General features: G+C 39.8%; 1 protein-coding gene across 1 annotated transcript in view; it reads left to right on the forward strand.

Annotated features, from left to right (window-relative positions):
* The first annotated feature begins 538 nt into the window (after positions 1–538).
* The window catches only part of pard3bb (par-3 family cell polarity regulator beta b), a 287,217-nt gene continuing 272,155 nt past the window's right edge, over positions 539–15,600 (forward strand). Inside the window, exons 1-3 of the mRNA XM_079465100.1 lie at positions 539–794; positions 1,240–1,485; positions 11,751–11,852. Of these exons, the coding sequence (XP_079321226.1) occupies positions 1,369–1,485; positions 11,751–11,852 (219 nt within the window). The 5' untranslated portion in view covers positions 539–794; positions 1,240–1,368. The remainder of the gene's footprint in view (positions 795–1,239; positions 1,486–11,750; positions 11,853–15,600) is intronic.

Here is a 15,600-nt window from a genome sequence, read left to right on the forward strand (position 1 = left end):
TCATGCGAAGCTGAGGTGCAGAAAATCTCATCAAAATGTGAGATTTTTTGGCACACGTGAGACACTGTGTATATTAAATGCTTACAAAACTTCCGTTTTGGTTTCATTGAGACTAACAACATGTTAAGAAACAATAATATGACCTTCATAATAAACTAGGGTACCGTATACAATGTTAGCAAAGATAATAGATTTAATGTCGAAAAGATGATACGTTGTTTATTGTCAACATTCATTGAGCATTAAAACAATTCTTTTTACAATGTTGGTCAAAAGGTTCAATAGGTACCTGTGGAAAACAGCAGAGCAATAAAGCCCATAATACACTATAAGACAGTAATTATATAAAATGATGGGGAATGTATATCTGGGTAAAAACAGGGAATGGTTTACGGTTGCCATTGGAGTGTTTTAATGTGGCAGCTAAAATAAAGCTGTTAGATTTAAGTATGTTAACCTTCAGGCAATGTTGCAGCAACGCATGGCGCGTGTTAAGTGTGCGCTGGCCCTTTAAAAAAGTTCGTGTGTGTGGCCCAGAGTTGACTTGAGTTGGGATAACGCCGCTGGAAGCTGCTGCTGGGGAACTTCGGGAATGGCGAAAGACCCGCAACTGCATCCTGGGAAAATACTGATGCAAACAACATCCCCGTGTGCCCTTTATCATAACTAAATGCACGTTTGCGAGAGTATTTGTCGACAGGCAGCACGATGATCGCGTGATTTACGTCACTCAAAGACTCGTCGCTAAACTTTTTGCCGCTAACCTGCTCGTCTCTCCATCTTTTATTTTCCAAGTGAGTGCAAAACAGATTTGATGTGGTATAAAAGGACACGTGGACGCATGCAAGCGTCTTATCCTCTTGACTTTCCGTGCATTTTCTAGATTTAAGAGTTTACGTTAGCGTTGAGTTTTAAAGACGTGTTGCGATGCGAGCTAACAAGTTAGCCAGCTGAGGTAAAATCTTTTAAGTATACGGAGCATTAACTATTCTCTTCGTGAAAACGCATAATAATAATCATATAAATCACACGAAGTAAGTTATTGTAATGTCGATAGCGCACTGATCGTTTAACTTTTCCCTCCAGCTGTGCGACACCACACACCCCATAATGTTTACTTGTCTTCCAGCATCCAATGTTTCTCACGCCTTGTTTTCTCCATTTAAACAGTTTTGTGAAGTTGTCTTTATGACTTTTAATGTGTTTAATTCAAACGCTGTTTATTTATCTTCTATGTAGGTGCCTGTCATCTCTAATCGTGTATAGTTGGATGCACGAGGACAATTGTTGGGTCTTAGGCTGTAGATACACACACCTGCTCCTGGTGAAGAAAACATCTGGAATAATCTTCCACTTTTTGAATTAAAAATGAAAGTGACAGTGACTTTTGGAAGGACTGGTCTGGTGGTTCCATGTAAGGAAGGATGGACTGTTCGGGATCTCATCCAACAAGCCACCCAGAGATACAGAAAACTGCTGGAGCAGGTGAGTCGGTCTTATTAATTTATATGGAATAGCTCACAAAATAATAAAAAATATTTATTTACCTACCGATATGCTAATTCCTGTGATGCTACTTCGAATATGCACCAGCTGGACTTAGGTTTCAGAGCTACGCCATATGCCATATAATAACTTTAATGGATAATAAATCAAAATACCTTCATTATTTATTCACCATCTTTTCATTTAAAGCCTGTATTTGACTCTTTCCTCTGTAGAACACAAAATATATTTTTTGTGCCCATACGATGGCAGTCAATGGTGGTCAGGCCTATTTGCTTACCAATATTCTTCATAATGTCGTCTTTTTTGTTCTGCAGATGAAAAAGTCGTAATATCACACAGGTTTACAATGACAAGAGGGTTACGATGATTATTACAATGCCTATTGTGGTGCTCCTCTCCTTTCTGAAGCTGGACAGCTTTTAGTTTTCTCATTCTTTCATTGTATGGAAAAGACAACACGGTTCTATTTAATAGTCGTTTCTTTAATATTCGGGTTATTAGAGAATGATAAAAAATGCACGCTTTACCTTATGGGATACATTGGACTGTTATTAATATTTTAATAATTAATTTAAAACCTGTTAAGCTCCTAATGGGCGACAAAATGTCAACCTTGACGCTTTATTATTGCAAAATTTAAAAGGAGTTTGGTGAAAGTGTCCTCTGACGACAGAAAACAGCAAACAGCTGATTTTATGGACGTCTGACGACAGAAAACAACTGATTTTATGGACGTCAGGGGCAGATGTGCCTCGTCCAGATTCTCTTTGTGATAATTGCAAATCAGAGTTAAAAAATGGCAGCTACTGTCTCCCTTGAGCTGTGACCCTCTGCCCTGCCGTCTGATGTCTTCCTCATCTCTACTTGAGCTTCATTATTTAAATATTACAATCATTTGAGTGGCACCCATGTTCTTTCTCTCCGTTCCCCAAGGACTGATGGGGACGTGGGTTTTGCTCTTTCCCCGAGCATTAGTGTTGAGTCTGGCCCCTAATAAACAACAAGCTTTCCATCCTGCATCTCTCCAGGAGCCGGTGGGCTGAAATGCGATCGTATATTGCTGCAAGACTTCCTCGCCTTACGATTGAACGTGCTGTTGCTTTTGTCTTTAAAGTGGTCAATTTGACTGATGGGAGGCCGTCTTCGCGCTCGGTACTGATGCGGATACGAGAGGCGACCGGGCGGCGGTGGCCCTGTGTCGCATTCTGTTGCGTTTCACAGAGTAATATCACGCTGGATTCTGTCGAGATGGTTCGGGACTCGGGGGAATTGCTTGGTTTTGTATGCGTTCACGTGCGAGATCCGAACAGGCGTTTACTCTTAAGGGCCACTGCGTGTCAAGCGGAGCTCGCCATCTCGGACGATTGTTTTTTCCGTGTGGGCACGTCCTTTGTCAGACAAGTTTATGTGCGTGCCTAGCCTTTATTTGTGTGTTTGTTATTCCCATCAGCACTGTGTTATTGGCTGTTAGTCTCAGAGGTATATAGACGTGTGGGCTGGTGATGCACGGCAGGGCATCGGTGAGGATGGATAGAGCTACTTGAGGGATCCTGATTGGCTGTTGTCTCCGGGGTCTCGTTTCCAGGACGGGGCGGTTGTCGCCTGTATGTCTGCTTTGACCTCATTTGGTCAGGGTCAGACAAAGAAGAAGAGGGTTCATAAAACTAGTTGCATATATGCATGGATGCAGAAAATTGAACATGCGGAATATATAACATTGGCGTGATCGTATTGGCTTCATGAAACGTGCTACACAGTGCTGTAATGTTGAGTTTACTTGTATTTCCTCTATGATTAGAGACATTGTACTGCAGTATGGTTTGTCAGTACTGAGAAGGCGGCGCAATCGATCTTTGTGATAGATTGTTTTCATTACTTGCTTCTTTCCCTTTGAGACTGTATGATTTAGAGCTGGTGGTAACTAATGTCCTTCAGGTTTCCCTTGAAGTTTCATTAATAGAGTTAATAATCATAATGTTGCATTTATTCATGAATGCTGAGAGGCTTCACAAATCACGTCTCGGTGCTTTCAGCAAAAAATGCAGAACAAACTGAGCATTATGTTTAGAGGAATACCGACGGCGTCATCAATCAGCGAGGTTTCTGAACTGTTCATGAACTTCTTGGCTGTGCCACATGCAGCTTGAATACAGTGCCAGTATGTTTAACATTTGGTGGCAATCTGAATGCATGCAGCTAATGCATGTCGTAAATGCAAGTTTTTGGGGTTAATGACTTTCTCAGTGATGTAACAGACATGTTCAGCTCGCTTGAATGTATTGTAAGGGTGCACACATACTAGGTTAGGGCCGTCAGTGGGTTTGTAAAATAGGAGTTTGAAATCAGGCAGGGAATACAGTTTGGTTGGATGCTTGCATCAGAGTGCATTGCAAAAAAAGCATCCTAAAATGTTCTTTAATTTGGTCACATCTTTAGTCGTCGTCATTGGAATGTATTTTTCTCATTAAAATGACTGTTATTGCAGTGCGTGTAGATACCCTTGAGTCTTCAGCTGGAAATATTTCTCTGAGCTTTGACTTGAGGTGGGGACGCGCTTAACAACTAGCTGAAACATTCTAACACTGGACTTGACTCTGGTTGACAGTCAAATGTAATGACGGAGACACACTTAAAGAGATAGTTCACCCAATAATTTGTTCTTTATTTCATTCTCCCTGATGTCATTCCAAACCTGTATGATCTACAGAACACAAAATAATGCTGGCAACAAGGCAACATCATTGACTTCCACTGCATGGACGCAAAACCACTGAGATGAAGAAGAAAGAGTCATACACGGGATTTAAATGTAATCAAGGAGGACAGATTTTAGTTTTTGGCTGAAAAAGCACTTTAATGATTTCCAGCATTAGTCGTAAATGTTAAACATGTTTAAGAAATCACTACACAACCTTATCTGCTGTCTGTAAATACAGACTGAAACAGACCTGGTCCTGAATCCTCATCTCTGCTGTTTCTCTTTCTACTGTAAATTAGTATTCAGGCTTTGCGTAATTATTAAATTACTAGCAGTCTTCATGTAATCACAGCAGAAAGCTTTGTGATTATGCAAGGTTGGCTGTGATTATGGCTTTTTAAATGCTTGTCTTTTGAACATCTCACATTTAACTAGATTAACTAACTGAGCACTTGGATGTTAGCAGTAGCCTCCAGCTTATCCTTTCCAACATCGATTATTAAAGGGATCATTCACCGAAAAATCAAAATTGTGTCTTTTTTACACTCATATCATTTAATACCTGTATTTGACTTTTTCTTCTGTGGAACACAAAACAAGATATTTTGAGAATAGTTTTGTGAGATGCATGTTTTTGGATCAACAAGCACTTCATTTAAAGGGCTACTCCCACAAAAAATCTCAATTCTACCAATAATTACTCACACTCAAGTACTTTAACATCTGTATAACCTCCATTATATGCAACAAGGATACTTTTTTTAGCAAATAAACAAAACTCACGACTCTTTAGGGGTCAGTTGTGGCCTAATGGTTAGAGCGTTGGGCTTGTGATCAGAAGGTTGCCGGTTCTAATCTCAGTGCCAGCAGGTCATGACTGAAGGGCCCTTGAGCAAGACACCTTACCCCTGATTGCTCTGCAGTAATGTGCCACTGTATAAAAAAACTACTTGTAAGTCGCTTTGGATAAAAGCGTCTGCCAAATGAATAAATGTAAATGTAAATGTCTTTACTCATAAACAAAAAGAGATGAGTATTTTTGTATTTGCAAAACTCGGGAGCGGGTTAGCATTTTATCAATTCTGGATCCATTGCCCCAAATTCAATGGGATTTTGGTTAAATGCCTAAAATAAAGTCTGTGGTTGGCGAAACCCCTAAATACTTTAAGGTTCTTCTATTCTATGATGTAAAACATGCACGTTTTAACCCGCTCTTGATTTTTAAAGCTTTATCGTGTCTTCGAAGCGGTTGCTAAAAGTGACAACATCCTTTGACAGGGGCATTAAACCTCGAGTCGTCACGCATACAAATGACACAAATATGCAAAACGTGGATTGATAGTCATTCACGGAGTAATTATTTACCAAGGAACATGTTTTTAATAAAGTTAGAATAAGTTGTCAGAGGCTTAGTGTTGCTGACGTTGATATCAAGCGACCGTAGTATTGTCTGTTTAATAGCCTTGTGTTGGTTTTTAACCTGATTGTATTAAGCCTTCAAAAATAGCAAATATTGTGTTAGTTTGTAAAGATTATCCTGATTTAATGACTTAACGTGTAGGATCATAAACCTCTGTTAGTCACAGAACGTATGTTATGCTGTTTTCCAAAAGTCTTTGGAGAAAAATCTGAAGCATTTCGGGAAAAATCTGAAGCATTTCGGTCGAGGGAACTAATGCGGGGCTAACTTCCTGGCTAGCCTATAACTGACACCCTTTTGGGTAGTGACCCACCCCTTGAGAATCACTGTTCTCCTGGACGCTCCCACTGTGATTTTGCCTAGTTTTATTTGTAGGCTAATTTCATCTGTAGTGCTGTAGCTTTTTAACTTGTTTCAAAGCCTGTAAGTTAATAGAAGTGCTCTATGCGTTTCATTTGTGGACAGTTCGACCTCTCAGCTAACTGTCACAGCATGGAGCACAAGCGCTCTGGTGCGTGTTATCTCTCCGGCGATTGAGCGGCGAGAAGTGTTGTTAATTACCAGATTTCCTTCTTCGCCATTGAAGTCTTTAGCAGTCTTCAGTCGTTTTTTGTTATGCTAATCTGAAACATTTTACTGCAGCTGGGTAATTATGCATTTAATGCGTTTCAGGATTAAAGCGAACGAGAAATGCCCTAGATGTAGCTGCACTAATCTTTAGCCTTTTCAACGTGTTCCACGTCGGTATACAAGAGACATCACTTGAAAAGAGTACCGTTGACACTTCAAGGATTTAATGTCTTCATAGTTTCTGCCTTGTGTTTAGTTATATTCATCGAGGTGTTTTTCGTTGACCCAGACACATCGGTTACCAGTGGGACAGACAGATGCTTGTGATCTCCAGCCAGCGTGCTCAAGAAGGTTCCCGGCCGGGAAATAAGGGGATATGTGCTTGAGTCAAAGCACACTCTGCATACTTAGCATGTCTGCGAGCACTTGGCCAGAGGCACTAAATTGTCTGAGAGAGAGACCTTCGGTGGAGGAAGTTCTCGGGAGTCACTCAGGAAGTTATCAGGGTGTCGGAATGGGACACTTAATTACCCGGGCAAACGCGGGGCTGGAGCTGCGTTGCTGTTTTTTCATTAAGCTCAGGAATGCCAGATGCACAAGTGCTGAGCTGGCTGCCAAAGCAGCTGATATCATGGAAAAGTCTGGCCTTGCGCCAGCAGAGAAAACAATTAGCACGCCTTGCCTCGAAACAGAGTTGGGTAGCATCTGCTCTCAATTGAAAAGTGTTCCAAAGTAGGTGCATGGTTTGTGTTCGAAACTACCTCAGGACCTCAGATGTCCTCATGAAGTACCAGTGCTCAGCTGTAAGCGGTTTAGATGGTCATGGCAACATGGCAACACAGAGAATGTGCTTTTTTCAATGGTTGCACATTTGTTGTTGTGGTTTTATTTGTATGTAACCGTCGTCTGCAGTGACTTAGAGACATGGTGTTGTCTTTGAAGATGACTCTTGGAATAGGCCAAATAAAGAATGGGCGCTTTGGCTTGTATTTAAAGGGATAGTTATCTCTCTAAGTAATGTAATAAAAAGGGTTCTTGAAGTACAGTACTGTATTGATTTGTGTAGTTTTCTACGTTTGATTATTTAATACTGTATAGTTAAAACTGATACATTGCAAACATCTTTGTGTCTGTGTGTGTGTGTTTAAGATTAAAATTTTGTCTGTGTTTGTTTGTGGAGTATTTATTTGCTTTGGCTTTCTGATTATTGCTTTAGCACTGCAGATATTTATCAAGTAGGAGGGGAGCATCCAGGCACGCTGTCTGATCTGGACTCTTGCTCTATCTGTTCGTCTCATTTAAGCACTGATTACCCACATACACATCACTTCCCACATTGGCCCCAGTGCCCAGAAAAATATTAATTTAATTTGTGCCACCACATAAAAAATCTCTCCTTTCATTCGGTCTATATTGCGGTCCATAACAGAAAATGAGGCGTGGGCATGAAAATTGTATGTTTATTAAACTCAATTCACAACGAAATTGGTATTTTCATATTTGACCAGAAGGTGCGAGAACACGACGCGGAGGTGGAAGATGGTTCTCGGAGATGGACAGTGTCTTATTGCATCATTATCATTACCATCATGATCATTACTGTTTATGAGTCTGGTAATGACGCTAGGCTCGGTAATGGACCCTACGCCAACAAAAGCAATTGTGGAAATACGACAGGAGCCCCGCTGCTAGGCGTCATCAGGGTAAAAATTGCAAAATGTTCCAGAGATTTACATCGTTTCATTATAGCGCGGAGGTGCTATCTCCCGCCTCGTGCGTATTCTCATTCACCAGTCGTGTAGCTGGGCATAAACTTTAATGTGGCATGTATTACAGGGTTCTTTCTGTAGACTGACGCCCTTTGTTGAATGCCGGAAACCGCAGCACTCGTGGCTTTTGGCTCACCCTCGTTGGCCTCGCGTTACAGCTAGCATTCAAAAGCTCAGGGAGCGTTTGGGTTGGAAGCGTGATCAGACAGGTGCATTGGCTGTCAAATGTTATTTCGCTCATCGCTTTCTGGAGATGAGGTCATGTGGGATTTGATGTCATCTGCTTCATTGTTTAGTGAATGAAATGCAAGATTAAATGCTAATAAATGTCATACTGGAGAATATTATAGATTAAATTGGAAAGTTTGTAGGCGTGTGTCCTGCCATGTTGCATCCACTTACGAAAATAAGGTTTTATATATTTTGGAATATAGTTGGAAATGTTTTCTATTTACCTATAATTTTGACCCATGCAATGTAATGTTGGCTATTGCAACAAATATACATGTACTTTTGTGGTCCAGGTCGCATTTGATACATTTTTAAGAATACATACTAATGCTTAATGCCAGAGAAGATATTAAGGTTTGTTTTTAGAAAATCTTAAAGATTGGCTATGTATGCTTTGTTGCTTTGGCAAAATACATTTTTCTGCTTTTTTAAGGTTCAAACAAGTGAAAAAATCTGCCAATGCAGTAGGGCTGTGCAATTTATCGAAAATGAATCATTCTCGTCAATTTTAGCCTTCATCAATTACAAAAACACAATAATCGAGGCAACCGATTATTGTGCCACTTTCCATTTAGCAAGGATCTTCTCTTTTCTTGTAGTATAAATCCACAGCGCACACCTTTCCTTTACAGTGGTTCAGCAGTGCTATTTCTATACATTTATTTTTCAGTTAAATTCAGAGGTCTCCATGATGTTTCCATGATTCAAAAACAAACGGGAGACTCCCGGCCAAAACGACAGCACTTGAAATAATATCAAAACACTTCAATATGGCCTTGTTCGAAAACGGTGGATAAAACCTTGAAAAGTTATATGTGAGCCCACCAAATCACACAGAGGTTGATTCACACGGGAATTATTTTATCACAGGACCTCGGTGTTTCGTCAAAATATGGTAGGTAATTTGTGGGGGAATTTTTACTTTACAAATTACAGACATGGGCGATTCGCACAGGATTAAGATCACAGACAACCTCAGCAATTATTACAAATGACTAGAGGTCTCCAGGTAATACTAATCCTGTGCGAATAAGGCTTTAGACGTTTAATACTGCACTATTTGAGACAGTCTGATAACCCCCCATCTACCAAACAAAAAATGGCCTAAAACATTAGTACAAAGGTAGACAGATTTGTTTAAATTAATTTAGCTGGAATGATTTTTTGAGTAACTAGATTATAAAATACCCTCATTTATCAAACTCACTTCATTATCTTTAATCAACAGTATCACATAAAAGTAATTATCAGTCAATTTTAAGCTTTAGTAGATGTATTAAAGAGTTTAGGTGGGATTTGAATGCTGGAAGGGAAATGTAAGTTTACAGAGTAAATCCAGCATTGAATTTGAAGCCTATCAGTCATTTAGAAAGTGCTTTACATCAAGTATAATGTTTTCTTCTATACATATTTTGACTGTGTTTAGTACGCAATGCCCACAGCAATCTTGTAAAATAGTTTTGGTGTATGTCTCTTTAAACGATGATGAGTTGCTGCACACCCCACCCCCTTTCAAAACGGCATGTCAACACAACACACGTATAGTACTGCCATGGCATTCGTTCAGCTAAATTATATATTCCTGAACTTCTCCACGGTTAGTCCTTGGACTAAAAGAAATCTGTCGCAGCAAACAAAGCATCCTAGTAAAGCGCTCACGTTGTGCATGTATACTTGCCTAAAGTCCACGGAAGGAGCACCTGCAGATCTCAGTGGAATTACCTGGATTTAAGCGCTTGTCATTGACAAGTAAGTTATATACACACAACGTGAGATCATAATTGGTATGTTCTGTTTGCTGTGACAAATTCTTTTAGCCCGAGGACAAATTATTTGATACGTTTAAATCGAAACGCCCTGGTTTATTAGCAGAACAATAGTGACACCTTGCCGCAGCTAAACATATTATTGCACATAATGCATTGACATACATCCATCCAAACTCCAAATGCCCATTTGCCAAATAACATATAAATATAGAGTAAGTTTAAAACTGGCTTTGAATGTTCTGTGACTGACTTAGCTCCCCTTCGCTATCATATGCTAACGTTACACTCTTAAATATACAGTAATTTTACATCAATTCAGACTGTTGATTAGTATTACTTCAATCGTCAGCTTTGTATCGTTCAGTTGGTCTCGATCCGTCTTGAGGAATAACTTTGAAGCTAATCCTGCTTGTACGGTCACTGGTTGATGAAGCACTCCGGCTTGAAGTGATTCGTGCAAACAAGAATGTTTTAACTGATGGTTTCTGAGGGATTTCCACAAAATATGTAACAAATCTGCTCCTCTCTTGTCTACGAGGCTGTGACTCTAAATAATGATTTGTGGGTGGAAACGTGCGTGGTAATATTATAATAAGAGCCTTTTCCTATGTCAGAAGAGGAGCGGAATCTGATTGGCTCGATTTCTCACACGGTTGCAGAGAAAGCCTCACCAAAACAAAGTTCATATGTTGTCATTTTTCACGTTTTCTAAATTGGTAGATGCACCAGGGACGGGATTATAGCACTTAAACACGGAACAGGTCAGATTTTTGTCCGATGTGTCCTTTACATATAGAACAGTGGTCATAAACTGTATGTGAGTATGTACTGGTCAAATCTGGTGACTGCTTTTCTTGTCTCCTGATTGACTGGGCTTTTAAATGAACATTTTGCAAGTATATGAGTCATCCATGCAATCTCAATGCTGACAGCTCTGTATACCTACAACAGCCAAGATAAACAGGGTTGGCCCATCTTAGTCGTGTTTCACGTTGTCAATGGAGTTTGTAGTTACTCCAAGGCAAACACTTTTTAAGTGTACCTTACCTCCCACTTCTGGATGTGGTCTTAATACATGCCATTGTTTGAAATCAAATTACTTGAGTTGCTTTGTTTTTGCTGAGCAGGCAACATAAATGCATCAAAAAATAGGATGTAATGACATTAGATCATGCACAAGATGTACAGAGCGTACTGTATGTCTTGGCATTAGTTGAAGTTCAAGCTTATCTTGACATTTAGAGTTGAGATTTGCAGTTGCATCACACTGCTGTCAGGGATCTATTTGGCCATTGTTGTGAGCGTAGATGATTTGTGGATGTTGATGTGCGCTGCTGCTTCTCTGTTAGCATTAATCAGAAAGTCTATAGGGCCCTCACCTGGCCCTTGCTGCACTCCCTTTGTAGAAGGGGTTCTAAGGGAACATTATTCAGTTGAATAAAATCAGACCATCCTGCATGTACATTAGGGTGTCCAGCTACACACTGATTTGATGTTAAGTATTTTCAGTGCTCCGTAATAAACTCAATTCAATCTAATTTCAAACAAACACAAACTAAATCTGTGGGTATGTTATATGTCCTTGAAATTAAGAGTAAGTAATAATAATCTTTAAAAACCTTTCAAATAGTTATTTTTCAGTAGTATTTAAATCACCTGTCCTTTTGTCTTTGTCGACAAAGCTATGGGAAATTCAGGGAATAAGGTGACAAGTTCCTGCCACAAGGTGTGTGAAATTGTGTGCTGTTGCTGATAGTTCACCCTAGTGTCTGTTTGTTTTGCAGGAGGGCGATTACCTGGTACGAACCCACCATGTTGAGTACTGTGATGGGGGAATTCTGGACCCTGATGATGTGCTAACAGACCTGGTGGAAGACAAGGACAGGGTAAAGCACTTGCAAATACATTTGAGTATCGAAGTAGTAGTTCATCTTTATTCCGCCCTTTTTTTCAGATAATAAAAGTCTTTAGTGACCATAGTTTAAGCTCTAAATAGAACCTCATAAATAAATATAAAAATTTAAATTTGTAAATATAATGTCATACATGTTATTAAAAAACATATTTATAAATAAATTTTTGTGTAATATTAATCAGCCCCTCAAATTTTTTTTTGCAGCATTCGAGTAAGGGTGTAATAAGTTTTGAGCGGTTGTTATTTGATAATAAAAACCCTTGCAATGTCGCGACTGGACAATCAGAATCAAGCATTCAATTGAGCGTGTAATAAATAATAACAACACACAGGCTTGGAACAACATGAATCAATGACACAACATTCCTTTTTAGGGACTTTTTTAATATTAGGATTCACAGAGGTTCTGATATGACGTGTCTGCATAGAAACTAATGAGGTACAATTTATAATAAAGTATAATCTTCTCCTCTTCTGACACCCGTGCATGATATCTCCACCAAATATGTCTTTGAGCCACGATACAAAACTGAAAGTGGAAACATGGCACAGAATGTCAACGTTTGGCCTCGCTGTTCAAGTATTTTTAGTACTGTCAGCATGGAATGTCACGTTGTAATCATTAGTCGACTAAACCTAATTCATGAAGATATCTGCCAAACACAAGCGCTATATTCTGCATGGGTCGTGTGAAATGGCTTTCCATAATAATTTCCTCATTCGATTGCATATTGAACAGAAATACAATCCACATCAGCTATCCCAGAGCAACAACACAGGAAACCCGTCACAGATCGCCATCCAGAACCACATTTACTCTTGCAAATGTGCCATGGTTTGTCGAGAAGTTGTGAGGAAATGTGAGCAAACACGACAAAATCACATAATAGATCACAGGTTGGCTTGAAGCTCAATATTCGGCTCAATATATCTGCTGAAGTAATAATAATAATCCTGGGATTTTTTAATGACCACAGAGAGTCAGGACCTCGGTCTAACGTCTCATCAGAATGACGGAGCTTTTTGACAGTATAGTGTCACAATCACTGTACTGTACACAGACCACAGAGTGAGCACCCCCTGCTGGTCTCACTAAAACCTCTTCCAGCAGCAACCTAGTTTTCCCAGCAGGTCTCCCATCCGCCCTGCTTAGCTCCAGTGGGCAAACCAGTGTTGGGCTACAGGGTGATATGGCTGCTGGAAGCAATATGTTTACTGTAGTGCTTCTAAGCCATTCATAGAGGTGATGATAGAAATATTGAGATGCGACACTTCACCGGTAACATATGGAAGGCCACTCGTTGACATTTGCTTGCAAGGACAGAGTGGTCTGCCCGATGAGCCCTCCGGCTCATCTGTTTGTCCTTTCTCTGTATGGAGGTTATTATATTGAGATGTGTGGTCGCTCCTAACTCGATAACATAAATGGCACTTCCTCCTTAATTGAATTCTCTCAGGACATCAAATGGTCTATCAGATGCAAAGATTTAGATTTCTGCACACTAATTAATAGAAGGCACCAGGCGGTCTCCTCTCTCTTCTCTCTCTCTCTCTCTCTCTCTCTCTCTCTCTCTCTCTCTCTCTCCCCCTCTCCCACTCCTCCCCTCTCCCCCTCTCTCTCTCCCTCTCTCTCTCTCTCTCCTCTATCTCTCTCTCTCCTCTCTCTCTCTCTCCTCTCTCTCTCTCTCTCTCTCTCTCTCCTCTCTCTCTCTCTCTCTCTCTCTCTCTCTCTCTCTCTCTCTCTCTCTCTCTCTCTCTCTCTCTCTCTCTCTCTCTCTCTCTCTCCTCTCTCTCTCTCTCTCTCTCTCTCTCTCTCTCTCTCTCTCTCTCCCCCTCTCCCCCTCTCTCTCTCTCCCTCTCTCCCTCTCTCTCTCTCTCTCTCTCTCTCTCTCTCTCTCTCTCTCTCTGTCTCTCTGTCTCTCTGTCTCTTGCTCACAATGAAGGCGCACATACATTCACACATATCTAAAATCGTGGTCTCTGTCTCTCTCACTGTTTCTTCATATACTGTTCACACACAAGCACACAATTGCTAGTTGGTATTGCGCCTTTATTCTGTTCGAGCAGGTATTTACTCATAAATCCAGACTGGGATGAGAATTAGCTTTTACTGTAGTGATGTGCCATGGTGACAACTTCCCAAATGTCACATCCTCTGTTACTGTATCCTGGTGATCCAGTAATTATTCTTTGCTTTTTGTATGCTGGGAGTGGGGTTTTCTTTCCTTAGAAATAGTTCTTTACAGTACTGTACTATTTTAAAACCGCTGTAAACCCCAAGCATTTGAATTGAAAAGTAAGTAAATGGCTTCCTTTTGAAATCAGCTTTCGAGAGCTGCCGTATTTTGTGCGTGTTTGCGTTTGTGGAATGTGGCATTTATTCTGTTAGGACGTAAGATCTCCTTATATGACCACAAAAACACAGCCGTGTGGTGGTAATTATCGTACCACTCCCTCTTTAATGAAGCTAACATACCAGTCGACTGTCAGCGAAGACATATCCTGAAGGCAAATTACAAGATGGGCTTGCTTTGAGATGGAGTGTAAACACATGCAACTGTTGCTTTGTCAGACAACATATTCTCTTAAAGAGCTCACAAAACATATTAGTTAAAATGTAATACGTTTATAAACTGTATGCTATTGAATTGATTTAAAGGTCCAGTGTATGAAATGTAGTGGCATCTAGCGGTGAAGTTGTAAATTGCAACCAGTGGGTCACTCCACCCATGCCTTTTAAAGCACTATGGTGGCTGACACAGGACTAAGAGTTCTTTCTTTAAGAAGTCTTTCTTTACCACGATTTGCAACAGTAAGTAATAATTATGATTTGAGCTGTCAGGTAGGATTTCTCTGAAAATCAGAGAATTCTGACAATTTGTCATTTTACTTCAACCCACATAAGGATAAGTATGTAAAGTAACCTGCATTTATATCCTAAAAAAAGATTAACATTACATTTACATAAATGCTTTCTCATTTGTGAGTCACTTCGGATAAAAGCATCTGCTAAATGTATATAACATTTGGGCATTGAGCTAACAGTAAGTACAAAACAAGGCCATGTTTTAGAGGTATGACTGGAGCTAGAGAGGGATTAACAACATAGTCAATATGTAATATCATATATTTTATTATCATGAGGAAAATGTCCAAAAGAAATGACCAAAAGAAATCTGATCGGGAGGAAAAATATGCATGTAAACGCTTTAATCTGAGTGTTTTTTCAATCGGATTTTAAAATCAAAAAATTTTAAATTTAAAAAAAAAAATTTCCTCTATTTTTCAAACGGTAGTATCGTAGTTAATGTTGCATGTGCGCATTAACATTCATTTGAATACTTACATTTAATATTGACATCATACATCCATCCAAAGATGAACTTTGAAGTGATATGTTAGTTAGACGCTTGTGCGGTGTTGTCAGGTCCCGCTTTGTTTAAAGTACACAGACAATCTGGAAGTTTTTAAACGGGTTTCGTGGTTGTTTCTTACCCCCTTAAAAGAGGAATAATGTTGTTTATCAGATGTTGATATTTGGGCTGTATGCAAGATCATTTGAGCTAGTATTTGGATCATTTTGAATAGGCATTGGACTTGATTTGTTACGTGAATATGGAAACCCTAGTTGTGCGCTTGCGCAACATTTATGTTAACAGCACTGAAATGTTGTGCAACAGATTGAATTCAGTCGGATTGACCAAAATGGATGCATGTAA

Source organism: Barbatula barbatula (genome assembly GCF_947034865.1).
Source record: "Barbatula barbatula genome assembly, chromosome: 9".
Taxonomy (NCBI): Eukaryota; Metazoa; Chordata; class Actinopteri; order Cypriniformes; family Nemacheilidae; genus Barbatula; species Barbatula barbatula.